We start from the raw sequence: 18,741 nt of genomic DNA, 5'->3' as shown, positions 1-18,741 counted from the left end.
GATCAACAATAATGATATTAAACAGGACTGTGCTCAATACTGAGCCTTGCGGAACACCACTGCCAGCTGGATGCAGCACCATTCACCCCCACTCTCTGGGCCCGCTCACCCAGCCCGTTCTTAACCCAGCGAAGGGTACAGCTGTCCAAGCCGCGGGCTGCCAGCTTTTCCAGCAGACTACGGCGGGGAACGGCGTCTAAGGCTGTCAGACAACGCGGCCCGGCGCTGCCCTGGGCGCGGGGACAGGGACAGCGGGCAGCGCCCCGGCTCCGCAGCGCCGCTCGGGCTCCAGGGACTCCGCTTTTCCCGAGAACGGGAAGCGGAAGGGACAGCGCCGCCGTCGGAACGGGGCGGAACGGGCCGGGGCGGAACGGGCCGGGGCAGGGGCCGGGGCGGAGCGGAGCGGGCCCGGGGAGATGCTGGCGGCGCTGGCTGCCGCCTGGTCCCTGCTGGCCGCCGCCTTCCTGGCTGCGCTGCTGCTGCTCCGGCGGGCCCCGGCGCCGCGACCCGGCCGCGCTGGCCTGGTGATCTCCGGCCTCTTCCAGGACCTCATTCGCTACGGGAAGACGAAGCGCGGGTGCGGGCAGCTCCCGGGCTGGCTGCGGCTCCTGCAGGTGCCCAAGAGGTGAGGCCCGTCCTGCCGCCGTGGCGGCGCGCAGCGATGGCCGCGTCTCGGGTATCGGCTGCGCGTCTCGGGTACCGCAGCCGGAGGTCGCGGCAGTGAACAAGCAGCACACGCCGAGAGCACGGCGTGGGTTTTATAGAGATGGGCTCAGCTTTGCTGCGAAGTGTTACTCTGGTTCTGCAGATGGAGAACCGAGGAGCATAGAGACTGCGAGCGGTCGTACAGAATCCGTGTGTTCCAAATCGGAACAAAACCCGAATCCCTTGAATCCCAGTCGTATGCGAGGTCTCCAAAACAAACCTCCCTGCAAGACTCAGGTCAGGCACCTGGGAACGTGGAATCCTGAGTGATTGGGACTCTGCAAATGTGCTGTATGTTGACTGTCTTACTCCAGTTGGCAATCGTTGCCTTCTCCCTTCAAGGTTTCTTTTTGAAATGTGGCCAATAACAACATGGCAACACAGCAATCTAGAGCTTGCATGAACAGTCTCTGATAGGGCAAAAGAACCACTGCATTATCCAAATCCACCTTAACAGATGTTTGATGAAACAAAATTAAATATATGTATATGTTTAGATGTGTAATTAAATGAATTAAAATAAATAGATGTTTAGTGAAATCATGGAAGGAGACAGTACCCCCTCCACCCCCCTTTCTGGTTTTATGTATTATGGGATTTCTTATTTTTTAATCAGCTGAGATTCATGACTAGAACTAGTGTTTGACTTGAACATAGAGCCAGACAGGGTCTTGCAAGGCCAGCAGGACAGGACTGGGAGGCTACTTAGCCTGAAGATCTGATCTCCCCTACTGTAACAATCTCTGACACATTTTGTATACAAAGCTTTCAAATGAAAAGTTAAAAAAAGTTTTGTGACACAGCAAGTTATTCATGGAAAGGTTGTAATCTTGGTTATCAGGCTTTATGATACAGAATATACCCAGGGATGTGTTTAAAATGTGCAGTACCCTGAGTGAAAATAAGGATTCATAAAGGCTTTGTCTTAATCACTGTGTACTGCAGCTTCTTGTCTGAGTTGACCTTTCTCCAACAGAAGTTTCCCAACACCCCTGCTTAGGGAGATTGGTGTCTGAAGAATGTGCTTTTTCAAGGAATTGGTCTCAGTATGTACAAAGCAATTCTGTTAGTTAATCATAATAATGACAGTGAATCCATAACACTTCTACCTGAAGGAATAGAGAAGATGTTAAAGGTAGCCACTAAGGCGTTTTCTATTCTTTTCAACTGTGTCTTGTTTCCAGACAAGCATTGTGTTTTCACTAGCCTGGGCTTGTTTTTAACTTTGCCATTCTGTTTTGTAAAATGTTGTGTTGCATTTCAGGTTAGCTTGGCAAATCGTAAAAATTCCTCTCCTTGAAGAGGGATGGCACGTGTACTTGCTGCAGTGCTGGTTTGATCTCTAGGTCAGATATATCCCCACTGTAACTGGAATTGCTGAAAGCTTGAAGGGTGTGTCTCTTTTAAGTTGCCAGGGCTTGTTTGTATGCTGGTAGCAAAAATCAATGTGTGGAGAAAGTTTCCTGGCAAGTGACAAGATATGAGTCAACTGAGTAATAGGACTTCAGGGAAAGAGCTTGAAACTTGGAGGTGATGGTGAGTTTTTATCAATGTACAAATTCTGTTTGTCTTAGAAAGTGAGCGAGGGGAGTTAAATTTTAGTTCTGCTGTTGTGAATCAGCAGAGAGAATGTTGCAGTTTCTGCTTTGTAGGAGAAGGAACTAAGGAGAAATCATAATCTATAGGGAAAACCAGCTGCCAATGGGCAAGGTGCTCTGGAGCAGCAGGGATGCTCGCTAGTGCTGTGATTCTGACTTGATCTCTTTAGTGCTCTTGAGAGATACCCGAGCTGCTCTGGGGAGGGTCATTGGTTTCACTAAGCAAGAGTGTTGTACCCCTTCACTGCCCCAAGAGAAGAGTTTGCATGTTCAACAGAAATGTGGTCTTCACTTGACTATACAGTTATATCCTAGTTTTGTACCTGTAGTTACAGTGTCAAGTCAAGGCTATCTGTGTAGGGGGATACAATATAAGAAAGTAAAGGTAGTATAGAAAGTAATCTTACCCCATTAAGGAGTTGCAGCTGAGCCAATTATTAGAGATTGGGAGCAGGCCTGATTTTAACAGGCCACACCTGTAGCCAATAAGAAGAGTGTTACAAAAGAGTGGATTGGTTGGTTGAAGGGAACTGGAGTTAGTTGGCTACTGCGAGGACAAGGAAGAGTCAGTGCCTAGAGGAGCTGCCTACAATAAACATCAAGGAGGTATAAAACTCTAGCAATATGGAGCACTTGCAATATAATGACATTAGAACTCTTGCACTATAATGACAACGTATCAGCATCTTCCCATGGGACATCTTTTATCTCTTTGCAGATGTTTCCAGAAGTCCTGATTTTTCTTCACTGCCAGAAGGACTTCTAATTTTAAAAGCATAAGGGAAATACTGGATCACCTAGTTTGATCTAGATATTGAAAACAACTGTAGGCTATTTAACTCAGTCCAGTTACCTGCCTTGACTGTCACGCCTTGCATTTTGGTAATGCACAATATGCTTTTATAAGTGCATTATGGGGTTGGAAGATTCTTTGTTTTCTTAAAAAAACCAAATGTGCGGTCTTGCCTTGTAATCACCCAGCAGTGTTGATGGTCACTGCTTCTTTTCTGTATGATTGTTGCAGACCTTGAATTTGCAGAAGGACAAGATATTTTAATGTAGAGCAGGGTAATTACTTCTGGGTTTCTTTGATGAATTTTAACATGTCATGTAATGCACCCACTGGAACTGAGAAAAGTGGGAGTGCTGTGAGGTGCAGCAGCTTGGAAATAAGCAGAAGACTAATCTGGATGTACTTTGAGTTGTGTAAATTATAAAGAAAATGTACATCACAATTAGTTGTAAGCCTTGAGGAGTACTTTTGCAATGTGTGGATTACACTGTCTCCTCTTTAGTGCAGCTATGTTTACTTAGGTAAGCTAAGTTAGGTTATTCCAGGCAGAATTTCACTGGGATAAAATGTGTTAAGGTTATTCCTGCTTGGTACCACTGAAGTCCTGAGTTTTCTACTTGGACATTTATTGTGGACACCAAAATGGAATGTACTCTCCATCAGACAAGCATGTCCTGCAGCTACCTTTCCAAGGAATGATGAGAACATTAATGAAAACCCTTTTTTGTTCCCACAGGTGGTTTACTCACTTTTATGTGGTTTCTGTGCTCTGGAATGGCTTCCTGCTGATCTGTCTTTTCCGAGCTGAGTTCCTTGGAAAGTCACTCCCATCATGGATTCAGGACATGCACCACGCTCTTGGCAGAGATTCTCAGAGCAAGGACACGGGCAAGTATTCCAGATATGATAATGTAGCTATATAAATAAAAAACCTGGACACTGAATTAGTATCCAAGTGCTACTTCATTGGTTGCTTTTCAACTACTCTCCAAATTACTTTCCTGGTACACCAAGTGCCTTTGTCATTATTGAAGATAGAAATATTTATGGATATACAGGCTTTCAGCAGTCCTTTTGACAGAAAAAGCCATTAGTGCCTTCTGGAAGAAATCTTGCTCTGATCAGCAGTGCCTCACCTGTACAAATATTTTTCCTGGTTAATTTAAAATGAGAATAAAATTTTGTTGTGGGAAGAGGGAACAGTCTTTTTGAAGCATTTTCAGGGTGAAATTGTTCCTGTCTGTTTCAAAGTTGCTGGTTTTTGTCTGCAAGCAGATAGCGAGCACTTCTCCACACTCCTGGTTCTCTTGCTCCTTTGGCTGCATAGCTGTCGAAGACTTGCAGAATGCCTCTGGACCAGTGTGTTTTCCAGTGGTGTGATTCATATAGTGCAGTACTGCTTTGGACTTGGTTACTACATTGCTGTTGGCTCAACTGTGCTGTGTCAAGTGCCTACTAATGTCAGGAATGGTAAGTGCCTGCTTAGTTATCATCAAAGATGCAGTTTTGCTCTCATTTGTTTCCATTGTGGCAAATGGTTTCATAGAGAGCTGCTTGTTTGAGAAGTGTGTTAACTGATGAGACATAAAAGTACTTCCTGGCATAGTTCAAAGAAATTACATTTCAGTATATCATACAGTCAGCCAGCATTATACCCAAACACAGGCAGGGAGACACTTTCATGTTAACCGTCATGGTTATCTGCTGAAAGGATATAGATCGTACGCTTTGTGAAGGACAGTAATAGGTACCAGTTCTCAAATGCCACTACACAACTTCAGTTCTCAAACTGAAGAGGAGTTTTTTTGTTGTAAGCTTTCCTGCAAGCTGAGTCTGCAAGGCTGCCTTGGCCACCTCCTTTTTTTCCCATGGAGAACTTGCCACTGTTCTGCCTTGACTCAGGCAGTGTCTTCTTTCCTTTGGTACTGTAATGTTTCCATTAATACATGAGAAATTTGTATTATATGACTTGTTTCTGTCAACATATTCCATTGGGTCTCACAGCTGAGCTGCTAAATCCCCTGCACAGACGAACCATCAGCTGGCTGTAGCACTCCTCCTGTGATTAATTTTTGTGAGGCAGTCATTGCTAAGTTTGGTGAAGTTTTTAAGCACTTTGAACCACGTCAGGCAGGGGTGGTATGTACATATGTGTGTGTGTGTATGTGTGTCACTGTGAGGGAGACAACTGTGTGCTTGCATGTTGACCTGAACCATGACAGCATGTTTAATTAGGATAATAATAGGTACAAACAGTGTTGAATATTGAGGTCTTAGACTACCAGTTATGTGTCGTTGCACATCACACTGTATTTCAAGCTGCTGGATTAATAACTAGGTATTTTAGTATAGAGCAGTCAAAGGAAATGAGCTGCTACCTGGGCACTCAAATGATACAGGATTTCAAAGCCTCTTTCAAGGAATTAGAGGCTCACTACTAGAATTTTGTAAGACAGTAACATTTGAGAAAATGTTATATAGTGTTTTGAGATGTTATATATGTTATATATATATTGCTTGAGATGTAATATATAACAGTCTATGTTATAGAGTGTTTTGAGATGATGCTTGGGAAGTTACTTCCTGGCCATATATTAATAAAACATGTTTCATTCAGGAAAAAAGCTTTCTGTGCAGATCTGCTGGTATCACATCATAGGAGTTATGATGTACATTTGGGCCTCTCTTCACCAACACAGATGCCTTGCAATTCTAGCTAATCTTAGAAAAAGCAGATCAGGTAAGATGTTTCATTTCTGTCAAATATTTACTTAGGGTTTTTTTTTTTCTGGTTGTTTCAATAGGCTTCTGTATCTTCTAATACCTTAAAAACAAGTGTTTCTCAGTTCCTGTAGTATGTAGATTAAATGAGGCTGTTTGGATGGCTGAAGTGGGGGGAGAGGGTGTGGTATGTCTGTATATATAGTTCTGAAAAATGTAATATGAAGCTAACAACTTAAGGATAGACATGGTTTCCATACTCTGTTTGCACAGCCAGAGGTTGCATCTTGTTTCATTAAGTGCAAAGCTGTCAGATCAGATGGAGGTGGATAATGATGATTAATCAGCACATTGCTTATAATTGTGAGAAGATTATGATGATTAATAAGTATATTGTTCTGTAATTGTGAGAACAGTTTGTTTAATGCATCTTCCCAGTTAATTTCTTTCTGTTTGCTTGCAGGAAAGGTTGTAAGTCTGAGCCACAGTGTACCTTCTGGAGACTGGTTTGAGAGCGTCTCTTGCCCTCATTATTTTGCAGAGCTCCTAATATATGTTTCTATGGCCATCACACTTGGAATACACAATGTGACATGGTGGTGTGTAGTGATGTATGTTCTTTTTAACCAGGCATTGGCTGCTGTTTTGTGTCATGAGTTTTATCAGAAAAACTTTAGCTCATACCCAAAGCATCGAAAAGCATTTATACCACTTGTTTTTTAGATAATTTTTTCTAAAGTATTTTCATGCAAACTGGGAATATAAGAGATTAATGGCTTATTAAAACCAAGGTAAAGTCACACACTTTCTCTAATTCTACCTCAAAAGCCCATAATTTTAATGATAATCTCATCCAAGTGACCAATTTCTGAGGAAATGTAAGGTCTCTGCATATCATGTGAGCTAAAAGAGGTTTACTAAAGACCTTAATTCAAAGTAGAGAGATGCTAATTGTGTCTTTTCTCTTTTATAGTTATATCTTATGCATAAAACACTTGCTATTGTGCAGCAAGTCCAAATCATATTTGTGGAAACTATTGAAAGGAGGGAATCATTTGAACTACTGTATTTTATGTAATTTTGACTAATATTGAAGCATATTTCTTTCCAAGTCTCTTTTCTTTGAATCACTTCAGAGGGAGGCAAATTGTGTATCTTTCAGTGCTTCCCTGGTGACAATGAAAACCAGCCACTGCTTTACAACTGGAAGCACAAAAAGCGATGGAGAAAGCTGTGGTGGAGGAGTGACTCATGCTCAGCAGTGGAGATAAACAGACCCATTCGCTGCATTATCTCTTCTGCACCAAAGTGGTTTTGTTCATTGATGAAGACTGCTTTGTCCCTAAAGTGGGAAAATAGTGGAAGGTCCTCTGACTAAAAAGACAGTAGAAGAAAAATTGCAGAAAATTCATGTTCTTTGTTGTGGTTCTGTTGTCTTTATAGTGGGTTTTTGGAGGCCCTCGTGTGTCAGGGGGGACAGCTGTGCAGGATGACCATAAACACAACTACACTGGTTTCTAAATAGATATAATGAACTGCTCGGGCAGAGCACACACAGAAAACAGTACCTAACAAGCATTGCAAAGAAATTCTTTACTGGGGAGATAATGTCATTTAGCACAGGGACTTCTTTTGCACTTAACTATTGAATATTTTGTTCCTTCTCATGACACTGGTCTGAATGATCACTTTGTGTAATGAACTGATATGGGTGCTGGTGTTTCAGCATGTTGTCTACTTACATGCACGTGCTATTTTGTACATAAGAAGTATTTTTATACAATGAAGTATATCTTATCAATTAAAAGTTTATTACACTCTGTTTCTATTTTGAATGGTTTTTCAAAATTGGGCTTACGTATTTGAAAAACATGAGCAATCGCTTTATTGCTCTTCAGGAAGCACATTCCTGTCCTTGCTCCGGGGAGAGCATCAGGGCACACAGCTATCCTGGGAGAGCATCACCTGGAGTGCTGTGTTGAGTTCTGGGCTCCTCAGTTCAGGAGAGACATGGAGCTCCTGGAGCAGGTCCAGCAAGAGCAACAGCGATGGTTATGGGATTGGAGCATCTCTCTTACACAAGGAAAGGTGGAGGAAGCTGCTGGGCCTGTCATCCTCAAGAAGAGACTGAGAGGGGAACTCATCAATGTCTACAAGTATCTAGAGGGGGGCATGGTGCCAAGAGGATGGATTCAGGCTCCCCTTGGTCGTGCCAACCAACGGGACAAGAGGCAAGGGACAGAAACTGATACACACGCAGTTCCACTTGAATATGAGGAGGAACTTCTTTTCTGTGCAGGTGACTGAGCACTGGAACAGATTTCCCGGAGAGGCTGCAGCTATTCAGGACACGGCCCGGGCCGTGTGCTCCGGGTTGGCCGTGCCTGAGCAGGGTCTCGGAGGGGCTTGCCGCTGTTGTGGCTGCCAGCCCGACCCGCTCTGTAATTCCGTGCTCGGGGCCCTGCTGGCCTCACGCATACACGAAGCGCTGCTGCGCACTTGGCCAACAACGAAACCGAGACGTGTCCGGGCCGTTCCTATGCGGATTTTTTTGCCGCCTCGCGCAGCCGCTGCCCGTCCCTGCCGCTGCGCCCTTTCCCTGCCCGTAGGCAACCCCGAACGGGGAAGGGACACGCTTGGACTCGCCCGCTCCGCGGGAACGCAGCGCAGCCACCTTTGCCCGTCGCCTCGCCACGCCGAGAGCCGAAGGAGGGAGGGGGTGCCGACCCTCGCCCCGGCACAGGGCGGCGGGCCCGGCAGCACGGCGGGAGGCGAGGCGGGGCGGGGCGGGGCGGGCCGTCCGCGCGCGGCAGGAAGCGGGCGCGGGCGGGGCGGCAGCGGGGCCGCGGCGCGGGCGGTGACGCGGCGCCCTCAACCGGGGCTCGCGCCGCCCCCCAGCTCCGCGCTCGGCCGCCATGGGGTCCCCGCCGCCGCCGCCGCTGCCGCCGCTCCCGCGGGCCGTCGCGCTGCTCCTGGCGGCCGCGCTGCTGCTGGCAGCCCCGGCCCGGCTCCGCGCCGCTCCCGAGGAAGAGCCCGGCAGGAAGAAGGAACCGCCGCCACCGCCGGCGGCGCAGGGAGCGGAGCCGCGGGCTGAGGTGAGGCGGGGACGGGCCGCGCCGGCTGCCCGCGCTGTGCCCCCCGCGGCAGCGCTCGGCCGGCGCCGCGCTGCGCTTCCGGGGGCCGTCGGGCTCCGAAATTCCCCGCTTTTAGCAGAAAAAGAGGAGGGCTGCAGGGCCACTGCATCCTCCCCTTTTTCTGCTCGAAGAGGGACATCTGTGTGCGACATGGGAAAGGGGTCAGTGCTCTCTTGCCCCCGCAGAAGCAGCTGAAAGCACGCTTTGTTGCCGCTCCAAAGCTGCAGGGTTTTTTTCTCTCAACAATTGATATAAATTCCTTTGCGTTAAAACTTACTCAGCAGTGTTTTCGGTGAGGGAATTCTAGTTTCACTGATCGCACAGAGGGATGGAAAAATTCCTGACGTGTGGCTTGGTGTAGCACATGGAGCACGCCTGGTGTCACATACACAAACCAGAAAACACAGAGTGCTGCAAAAGGTGAAGGAGCTCTGGGAAGTCACAGCGTGTCACACAGAGCGTGGGAGCTAAATATCAACACCAGGAAACTTGGAGCACTGCTGAAAGTGGAATGCTGGGAAGCCGTCATGTCAGAGCAGGCTGCGGGCTGTCTCTGCTGGTGGATGTGCTGAAACAAGCTTTCTCAGCCATCCCTGGTCAGGGATGTGAACATCGGTATGGAGATCTTGGGCCTTGCGTTTGATCACAGATACCTTACTGTGTGTAGAAGTAAACACTTCGGCGAGTGAGTGGGAACTGCAGTGTGCTGGTCTGGTTTCACCACTGGAGAGTCTTAAAGTTAGTTTTCAGCAAACACAGAGCAAGTGCAGAAGAAGCTGATGAAAACTGGCACAAAATTTGGCTTGGGCTCAAGCAGAAAGAGGAGAAGTGTATGCTAGGTAATAGGAATAAATTCTTTCATGTGAGAGGGGTTAGGCACTGGTACTGGGTGCCCCATCCTTGGAAGTGTTCAAGGCCGGGTTGGATGGAGCTCTGAGCAATCTGGTCTAGTGAAAAATGTTCCTGCCCATTGCAGGGGTCTTAAAACTAGATGATTGCTGAGGTTCTGTCCAACCCAACCCATTCTATGAATTTATGAAATTTTAATGCATCTGAGATGCAAAGATTTTGCAAGGGAAGAAAATGATCCTGACCGTTTTTGAATGGGCTATTTTTTTTCCTAAGGTATTTTAGTCACCCAGTTTTATTTTGAAGCATTTACTAATATTTATATCAGAAAGCTGTTCACGGTTAAGGTCATAAAAAATGGGTAGGGATGTTAAAGACAGCAATATTGGACCTGAGCTGACCATGTTTTGTTGTAATGGTGGTTCTCATGTTCTGGTAATAGCATGCACAGTGCAGTAATGTTTTAATAATCAGCAGGATCCTCTTGCCAAGTGCCTAACTGCCAGTTTGAGGTAGGTGGCAGCCAGGAACTAGTTAATGGTCATTAATGAACATGAGAGGTGTATCTGCTTACAATGTCACTCTACACAGGTTGGTATGACAGGAGAAATACAAGGCTTTGTATTTCTGTGTATTAAGCATTCAAGCCTAATTGACGAGTGTTTAGGATTTGTTTTGTCTTTTTCTCGCCCCCCCTTCTTACAGAAAGGCTCCTCCCTAGTTGCTCCAGTCCACATTGTCAGTGAAGAGTCAGCTGACAAGACTAACCTGGGCTTTATTCATGCCTTCGTGGCTGCTATCTCGGTCATCATCGTGTCGGAGCTGGGGGACAAGACCTTCTTCATCGCGGCCATCATGGCCATGCGCTACAACCGCCTGACCGTGCTGGCTGGTGCCATGCTCGCCCTGGGACTCATGACGTGTTTGTCAGGTCAGCACGCTGCTTTTTCTCGTTTGTTTTACCTCTTAAGGAAGTGATGGGTATGTATTTATGCAAAAACCTAAGTGGAATGCAGGTAGTACATACACACAGTTTTCTGTTTGGAGGAGAGTGTGAAGCTTTTCATGTGGAGCGTGGCATCTCAGATGGGGTATTTAGGCTCTTTCCTCTAATGAAGTCTTTGTGTTCCCTAGGCTTCAGCTGGTGTTTAAGGAAGGGGAATGAGATGGAGAGCCTAAGCGCTTCCTTTGATTTTCGGACTGGTTTACTTTTTTTTGTTTTGCTTCTGTTAAACTAGTATGCCTAAAGGGAATGTGGGAGTGGCTTGAGTTTTTCCTCCTAAGGTAAAAGATTCTTTATATGACGCATTTTCCTCATCTGACTTGTATTCCTGCACGCATAGCTGTTTGGATTTGTGCTGGGAGCTGTGTAAGTGGAATATGGAGGGCAGGAGTGGGAAGTAAGGTCTCAGGGGGCACTTGAGGAACCTGTAGCCATGGGCACTTAGGTAGCTGTGATTGTAAAATGGAGCAGCTTCAGGTAGACCAGATGCAGCACAGAGTTTGTCTATATGCTCATTTCTAACCATGCCCATTTCAGAAATCCTTGAAATAGTGGTGATTGGTTTCTATACGCTGGAGACAGCCAGTTCACTGGCACAGGCTGCTTGGCAAGTGTTTCTGTGAATGGTTTTTGGGTGTGTAGCTGTTGCTGTGTACACACACTGCTACGACTGTTGCAGATTTAGTTAGAGCAGTTTCTACTTGCATTGTGTGTAATTTCTCCTGCCCAGTATGGCTCTCTTTTTCTATACAAAATTTTCTTCAAATCATTCTTAATGCTTTCTTATAAAAGCTTCCTTTTTTGCTTTTATCCACCAGTTTAGAGGTTTCCAATTATTTATTCCCTTTTCAGAAAGGAATTTGTTTTGTTTGGTTCTTCCTCCCCCACATCCTTTCCTTCTCCTATCTCTTGCCCTTGTTTTATACAAGCTGAGTTTGGAAATTCCTGGGTGGGGTTGCCCACCTTGATTTCATGAAGACATACTCACTTAAACTCTTTAGTTCCAAGTAATCTACTGGGGATATTTTTTTCAAGCTGTGCTTGACAAAATAAACTGTCTTACAGTTCTGATTATTTCACTGTGTCTATGTTTATATATGTAAGAAATGCTAGGAAAAAGCCTTTTTGTCTAGCTTTCTTGCATTGTTTTACTGCAGTATTTTCAGTCTTTTTAAAGAAGTTTAGTTTTAACTCCTGGTTTATTTAGCTTTGGAAATAGTACTGCTATTTATTTATGTATGTGCTGCGTTTATGAGTAATACGGCTGATTAATTCTGGTCTCATTCTTACTTCTGGTAGTGGCAGTGCAGAATTATTTCTAGATCATGTAATAACTTCTGATTGTATTTTTCAACTAAAAAGGTGTGTACAGAAAAGCACACAAAGCAAATATGCTTCCTTTTATCTAATTGCTTGTGGAATAAAGTAGCAGAAACACTTGTGAGTGTATGGTCCAAACAACCTTGAATATAAGGCGTGGACTTTTTATTTCTTCCCATTTATTCTTCCCATTTATTTTTTCTGTCAAAAAATGCTAAGTGGTGTTACTTTGTGAAAACTAAGTACTTTGTCCTGGATACACATTTCTTATTTAAGAACTTGTTTTGGCTTAGTTTAATCACCCTCAGTTCCTCTAAAAGACATGCTGTGAAGGTTGCTTTTCAGTCTGTAAGAGGGATCTGCCTTTGAAATAAAGAAAGATCGAAGTTGGTCACATTGTGTGTATGTGGGGAATATGGGGAACAAGGAAATAGTAATGTGCATTTGGCAAAGGAAGACAGACATGGATTCACCCAGCTGGATAATTTGTAGATATGCCTGGTAGATTTACCTCATTGAAAATCTTATTCTGACTTTATCTGATAAATGAAATGATTGGAAAGAGATGCTATCCAACATGTAAATGGAATTACCTGGGATACACTATGACTAATCTAACACAATTATAGATGGTAGTTTAATGGTGTGTATGGAGAAAGACAGGACTTGCATAGACCTTGATGGGAAAGATAATGTTGTTTGGATTGGCTCTCAGGAACAGCAGTACCTCAGCTTTGGCTGGAGTGCATTGTCTGTGTCTTAGTGGACTTCAGTCTCTGGCATAACCAGTAATGGTTGGAGTTTCTAGCATGTTATCTTCCAAAAACTTGGAAAATTATACAGAACTAACAAAAGATGCAATATTTATTTATCAGTGGATATTTGAATTGCTGACTTTGCTAGCAAGCATTTCTTAGATGTGGGAAAAACAACTATGATCCTCATGCTTATTTTTTTAAATGACACATTTGTTTTCTTTTCAGTTTTGTTTGGCTATGCCACCACGGTTATTCCTCGTGTGTACACATACTATGTGTCAACAGCACTGTTTGCAATCTTTGGCATCCGAATGCTTCGGGAAGGCTTGAAAATGAGTCCAGATGAAGGTCAGGAAGAGCTGGAGGAAGTTCAAGCAGAAATTAAAAAAAAAGATGAGGAAGTAAGTAATGAAATTGCTGTTGATGACAGTTGGTGGAAGAATTGCAGCTGTGAAGCTGCAGAGCAGCACTGTCATGTTTGGGGTGTTCAGCTGTGTCTGTGACTGATAAACTGACACAGAAAATGTGTGGTAGATGGGGTAGAAGTGGTTCCCTGAAGGCTTTTTCGGCAGGTGATTCCAGTCCTGTGGCAAGCCTGGCTTCTTAAAAGAGAAGGGACCTTCTGGTTAGTGGGCGTTTTTGATGTGATTTTAATGCATTGCTACCAGAGAGGACACCAACAGCTTATTCCTGGCTCTACTTTTATTTCTTCTAATGGTCAGACACTTTATTTGTAAGCAATACAAGATTGACAATAATCAAAGGTTAGAGCTGATTGCAGCTATATATATGTATATATGTGTGTATTTCCACACATGTGGAGATATACACATCTACACAGTATGTGTATATATTATGTATACACAGCATGTGTGAATGTATGCACAGTATGTGTATATATAGCTATTTTTTTGTAATGGTGACTATAAATATGTTGATAATGCAGCAGGCAGTGGCTGATAACATTCTAGAAACAAAATATCTAGCTTTATTGCTAAGTGTTTAATTTGGGTTGTTTGGATGACATTTTTAATTTTATGGCTATTTCTTGGTTTTTTTCCCCTTGACCTCCACAGCTTCAGAGAACTAAACTGTTAAATGGGCCAGGAGATGTGGAATCCGGGCCAGGCACCACTATACCTCAGAAGAAATGGCTACACTTTATTTCACCAATCTTTGTTCAAGCTTTCACTTTAACATTTTTAGCAGAATGGGGCGATCGTTCCCAATTAACAACCATAGTCTTGGCTGCCAGAGAGGTGAGTGTTGCAGAGTCCCTGCTGTTCTTCTGCCTTCTTTGGGTTGCCCATAGAGGGATAAGAAACAAAATACTCTTGCAGGAGGTATCAGATTCACACCTGCTGCCTTGATGTGCCTCACGTGGTTTGTGTCAAGACCTGACAGGAAATGCACTGAAGCTCTGTGTAGTATTAAAACTACTGTTACATGATTGGGACTGCACTGGCATTTCTGGAAATAGCTGCTTCATGTCATGCAGCTGACATCAATTGGGGTTTGTTACAGTGTTGAGAGATGTTACAGAAGAGATGTTTCTTTGCTCTTTGTGGTCATTCAGTTTTAACTGGGTAACTTTAAAAATACTTCCATTCCATCAAGCTTTAAACTGTTAGAAAGATAACCTCCTCAGATACCTCTTGTTAAAATATGAATTAATATGGTTAATATAGAAGGACAATAAACTCTAAACTGCTGGGCACTATGTAATGCTGTAAATTAAATTATATTCATTGTGGTGATTAGAGTGTATATAGCTGTATTACACTTAAAGGAAGATGAAGGCTTATAGTCAAGCTTTTAATAAATATAAGTAGCTTGCATATGCTCTTTCATGCATTGAGATAATTTACATTTTTTTCCCTAGGACTCATGCTTCTTTCAGGTGCACTTTCAGATGTTCCCTAGGGATAAATCAGGGCTGTGTAATGAAGGAGGCTGTAACCTGCAGGAACCTCTTGTCTCTGTTACAGTGTAGGGAAGATGTTTAGAGCTAACAGCAGCAGAGGATGATCTCATTGTTCTTGGAAAAAAAGGAAGCACTACAGCCTCTGCCCAGTTTGCTAGGCAAGTTGCTTAAGCCCATCTTTTTACAGGGGATTGTTGCCTTCTGGTTTGCATTTCCTAAGTGTCCCCTTAGGAAGTGTCTGTCAGACTCCTTAGTCTGGTTTGTGAAGTGCTGAGCATTGTAGTTAAAACCTGTGGGCTGTACCTGTAGAATATGAAATGTTCATAAGAGTGCTACCAAACAAAAAATGAATTGAAGGTATCTTGTTTCTGGCTTTTAAAATCAGTGAATAATTATGATGGAATGAGGGGATGAGATCCACCTTCTGCCAGTGAGGGCTATATAGGTAATTGCTGGCTGTAGGAGTATCCAGGGGTTCTGGGTCCTGCTCCTGGGGGCCTGTTTGTTCTGCTGGCTCAGCCCTGCTTCTTCCTGCCCTGTTTGGTGCTTGCCACCTTTTCTCACTGGCTTGTGGTTTTGGTTCTTTTGGGCTAGTGAGTGTTGTCTTCAAACCACAGAATTTCTTAGACAGTTTTGCTCTTTGCCTCTTTAAGATTTCATGCATTCCTTAGGTGATGGCAGCAGCCTTTTTTCCTTTTGGAACTAAAAGTGTCACATAGAGATGAGCAGGGGACACATGCTGTCCTTAGCTGTGTAATTTCTTAGGAGATCTGAGAAACCTCTATGTACTGCAGTTGTTCACACACTGAGGAGCTGCTGTTACTCAGTGATGTGAAAAGCTGTTGTTGACAGTAAATTTTAAAATAATTTATTATCCTCTGGACTTCAGATCTTTCATGCTTATGCTTCCCCCTTGGGGTGATGGAGTGGGGCAGAGTGTGGAGCACAAGTGGGAGAAGCAGGGCAGAGAACTTGTAATGTTGTAGCTGCTGAAAGCTTTCATTTGCAGTTCAAGGACTTATTTTGCTCTTTCTTTATAGATAGGTGGGTGTTCTTCCAGCTGATGCATATTGTGTTTTTCACCTGCTGCCACTTTCCCTCTAGACATTGCTTGTTGGTTTAACTACAGCAGAGCCATTTCTGGATCTATGATTAAGAACTTAAAGATGCTGCATGGCTGAACATGCTATATGCTCCTATCTTAGGCTGGGTTTAAGTCTGTCTCACCAGCTGATGTTCACTATTACTAGTCTTTAAGACAGGGCTGAGCAGCAGAGCAATCACCAGACAGTATCCTCCATGCCTGGCAGTTTGCAACCAGGGAATCAAAGCACTGCTCTGAGGTTGTTGTAGGACTAGTGGGTTTTCAACAGTGATTATTTATCCCTTTGTGCTTTTTTTTTCCCCTTAGGACCCCTATGGTGTGGCAGTAGGAGGAACAGTGGGACATTGCCTATGCACTGGTTTAGCAGTTATTGGAGGGAGAATGATAGCACAAAAAATTTCTGTTAGGACTGGTAAGTGAAAACTCACTCCAACAAAAAAACTAATGCTGGTAATGCTTGTGGGGTAAAGAGCTGCATGCTTGGGAACAGTGTTTCTTGAAACTTTAGGAAAAACCATAAAAACTGGTGGTTTCCTTTGGGTTATTTGGGGATTTATTTTTGAGTCTGTCTTACACCCCACCTCATTTTACTTCACTATTGGCTACTTCTCTTAGGAGACCAGAGGAAGGAAATACACTATTTTAAATGGTCAGTATTTATTGTTGGACAGTGGATAATAGAAATTCTTTTGCAATTCTGAGTCTAGACTGTCAGGTGAGCAAGAGAACTGCATCCTAATGACTTACACCAGCTATTTAAAAGCCATAAAAACTACTCTCTGTGGCATAAATGGGTTTTTTTATCATACCTGCTAATTGCAACAGGCAGGACCATTAAGGTCCAACATACATTGGGTTGTATGTTTTTCTTTAACTTAGGCTGCAACTTGCTTCCACTGTCAGTCCTATGATGTGCTGAGATTTCTTGCTCCCAAAAATAATCCTGTGAAGCTGTTTCCTATATGTGTTCATTCAGAATGTTTGTGCTGTAGTTGCAGAGGTGGTAAAAAACCAGGTTCACTGCTAAAAGTGAAACATGCAGGCTGTTGTGTTTGTTTGCCAAGGAAATTGGTGACAAAATGCTAATCTAACAATGGTTTAATATGCTGCAAGCACAGTGTGGATCTTGACCCACAGAAATAGCCTTAGATTAAACCAAAGATCCTTCTAGGACATATTAGTTTGTTTAAAGAGTTGGGGAATATATGCAGTGGTGCTTTCCCAGAATTCTGTCCCAGCCTCTAGCAGATTGTGGCCATTGCAAGTAGTTAATGTTTTTTATACTTTTTCTTTCAATACAGGTGCCTAAAACATGTAAAAAATGCTAAATATATGTCAGTCACAATTGATGGCTTCCTCTGGCATGAGAATATCCTGTCCTATTTTCTGCCATACAGCCAAATACTCAATAGCAGATGTTAACCTAGTTTTATACTGGCTCAAGTAAGAGTAAAACAAAGTTTCCTTCTGTGGGCCAGAATATATCCTTGGAGATACTTAGACAGTGGGTTGGCATATGGGCATCCCAGTACTGAGCTAGAGACAACATCCACTGCTTGTAGCCTGAATTTTTAAGTAAGGTTATTTGGGAATCAGACATTTTTTTAAAATAATGTCTGTAATGTGTCATGGAAGATAATTACTTTTTGACATCTAATTTCTTCTTGTTTTGTGTTTTCTTTTCAGTGACAATCATAGGAGGCATTGTCTTCTTAGCCTTTGCATTTTCTGCACTATTTATAAGTCCAGACTCTGGTTTTTAAAATTTTTCATTGCTGTAAAAGAACAAGGATTGGAAGCATCAAGCAGTTATCCTTGTGCATTTTTGTATATAATGTACAGAATTCTAGTTAAACAATGCTGAAGATGAGACACTGAACTTTTTATAGCAGATGATTCATGGGACTGATGCATTTATGGACAGCTTCTGCACTGGAGATCTGCTTATTGTCTGGTTTGTTTGTGCTGTGGTGCCTGCTCCCATGGTGGGATTTGAGTGGTTTTCTCACTTGCTGGACCTGGCTCAGCTCAAGGATCAACTCTCCGAAGTGTTGAGAATTCCTCTTTTCTTCCCCTACACACAACCACCTTTCCTGTTTTTTTCAAGAGCTGATTCTTCAGGCCTCTTGAAGCAGACTGTGTTAAGGAGAAAACTGCTGGCTCCACCTCCAAAGATGGTGGTTCCATGGTGCACCTGAGGCTGGATAATCTAAGCAACAAGAAACCTGGGAGCAGTTCCTACGCCATCCAGTGGCTGAGCCAACCAACAGAGAATGTTATAAACTTAATTTAGAGGGAAAACTTCTTAATCAGGGATTTTTATCAGGAAATTGATGTGGGGGGATTAACAACCTACTGTGTTCAATATGCAATCTGGCTGGAGCTAGTATTATTTGAATTTTTTTTTTTTTTTTTTAATATTAAGGTATACAGAAAGTAATGAAGTGGTCCAACCTAACCATGTTCTATTCCCAGGACTGAGAAGTAATGGTATTCTTAGGTTTAGATGTATTCCTGATTTTTCTTTTTAGGAATAGAAATGTAATCTGGAAGAGTATTAATAAAACATAGTGTCTCAATCTGTGTTATTTTCAGTTTGGTTTTGATGGCTGCCATAGTTCCTGCTACAAAGGTTTACCTAGTGATTATGTACTTTAGGTGAGGAAAGTTTACTAAATTTATTTTTGCTTCTGATAAATACCAGCGTTATGAAGCCTTTGAAAATGCTGAGCACTGAAGATATATGGGTTGTAGAAATGCATGCTTATCTCTGCTCTCCAGTGGTGATTTGGATTCTGAGCCTTTATAATCCACTAAGCTCTGCCTTATAG

General features: G+C 43.4%; 2 protein-coding genes across 2 annotated transcripts; both read left to right on the top strand.

Annotated features, from left to right (window-relative positions):
- Positions 1 to 344: 344 nt before the first annotated feature.
- SRD5A3 (steroid 5 alpha-reductase 3) lies at positions 345 to 7,639 on the top strand. Its single transcript, XM_054633266.2, has 5 exons — positions 345 to 625; positions 3,833 to 3,984; positions 4,372 to 4,566; positions 5,714 to 5,836; positions 6,281 to 7,639. The coding sequence occupies exons 1-5, from the start codon at positions 417 to 419 to the stop codon at positions 6,538 to 6,540; spliced, it is 939 nt and encodes a 312-aa protein (XP_054489241.2). The 5' UTR covers positions 345 to 416; the 3' UTR covers positions 6,541 to 7,639.
- A 1,002-nt stretch (positions 7,640 to 8,641) lies between these two features.
- Positions 8,642 to 18,489, top strand: TMEM165 (transmembrane protein 165). Its single transcript, XM_054632918.2, has 6 exons — positions 8,642 to 8,912; positions 10,506 to 10,731; positions 13,107 to 13,282; positions 13,958 to 14,140; positions 16,217 to 16,322; positions 17,597 to 18,489. Exons 1-6 carry the CDS (start codon positions 8,733 to 8,735, stop codon positions 17,671 to 17,673), a joined length of 948 nt encoding a protein of 315 aa, XP_054488893.2. The 5' UTR covers positions 8,642 to 8,732; the 3' UTR covers positions 17,674 to 18,489.
- Positions 18,490 to 18,741: the final 252 nt, after the last annotated feature.

Source organism: Agelaius phoeniceus, chromosome 4 (assembly GCF_051311805.1).
Source record: "Agelaius phoeniceus isolate bAgePho1 chromosome 4, bAgePho1.hap1, whole genome shotgun sequence".
Lineage (NCBI taxonomy): Eukaryota > Metazoa > Chordata > Aves > Passeriformes > Icteridae > Agelaius > Agelaius phoeniceus.
Note: the sequence above shows the minus strand (reverse complement) of the source record. Positions and strands in the feature narration are given on the sequence as shown.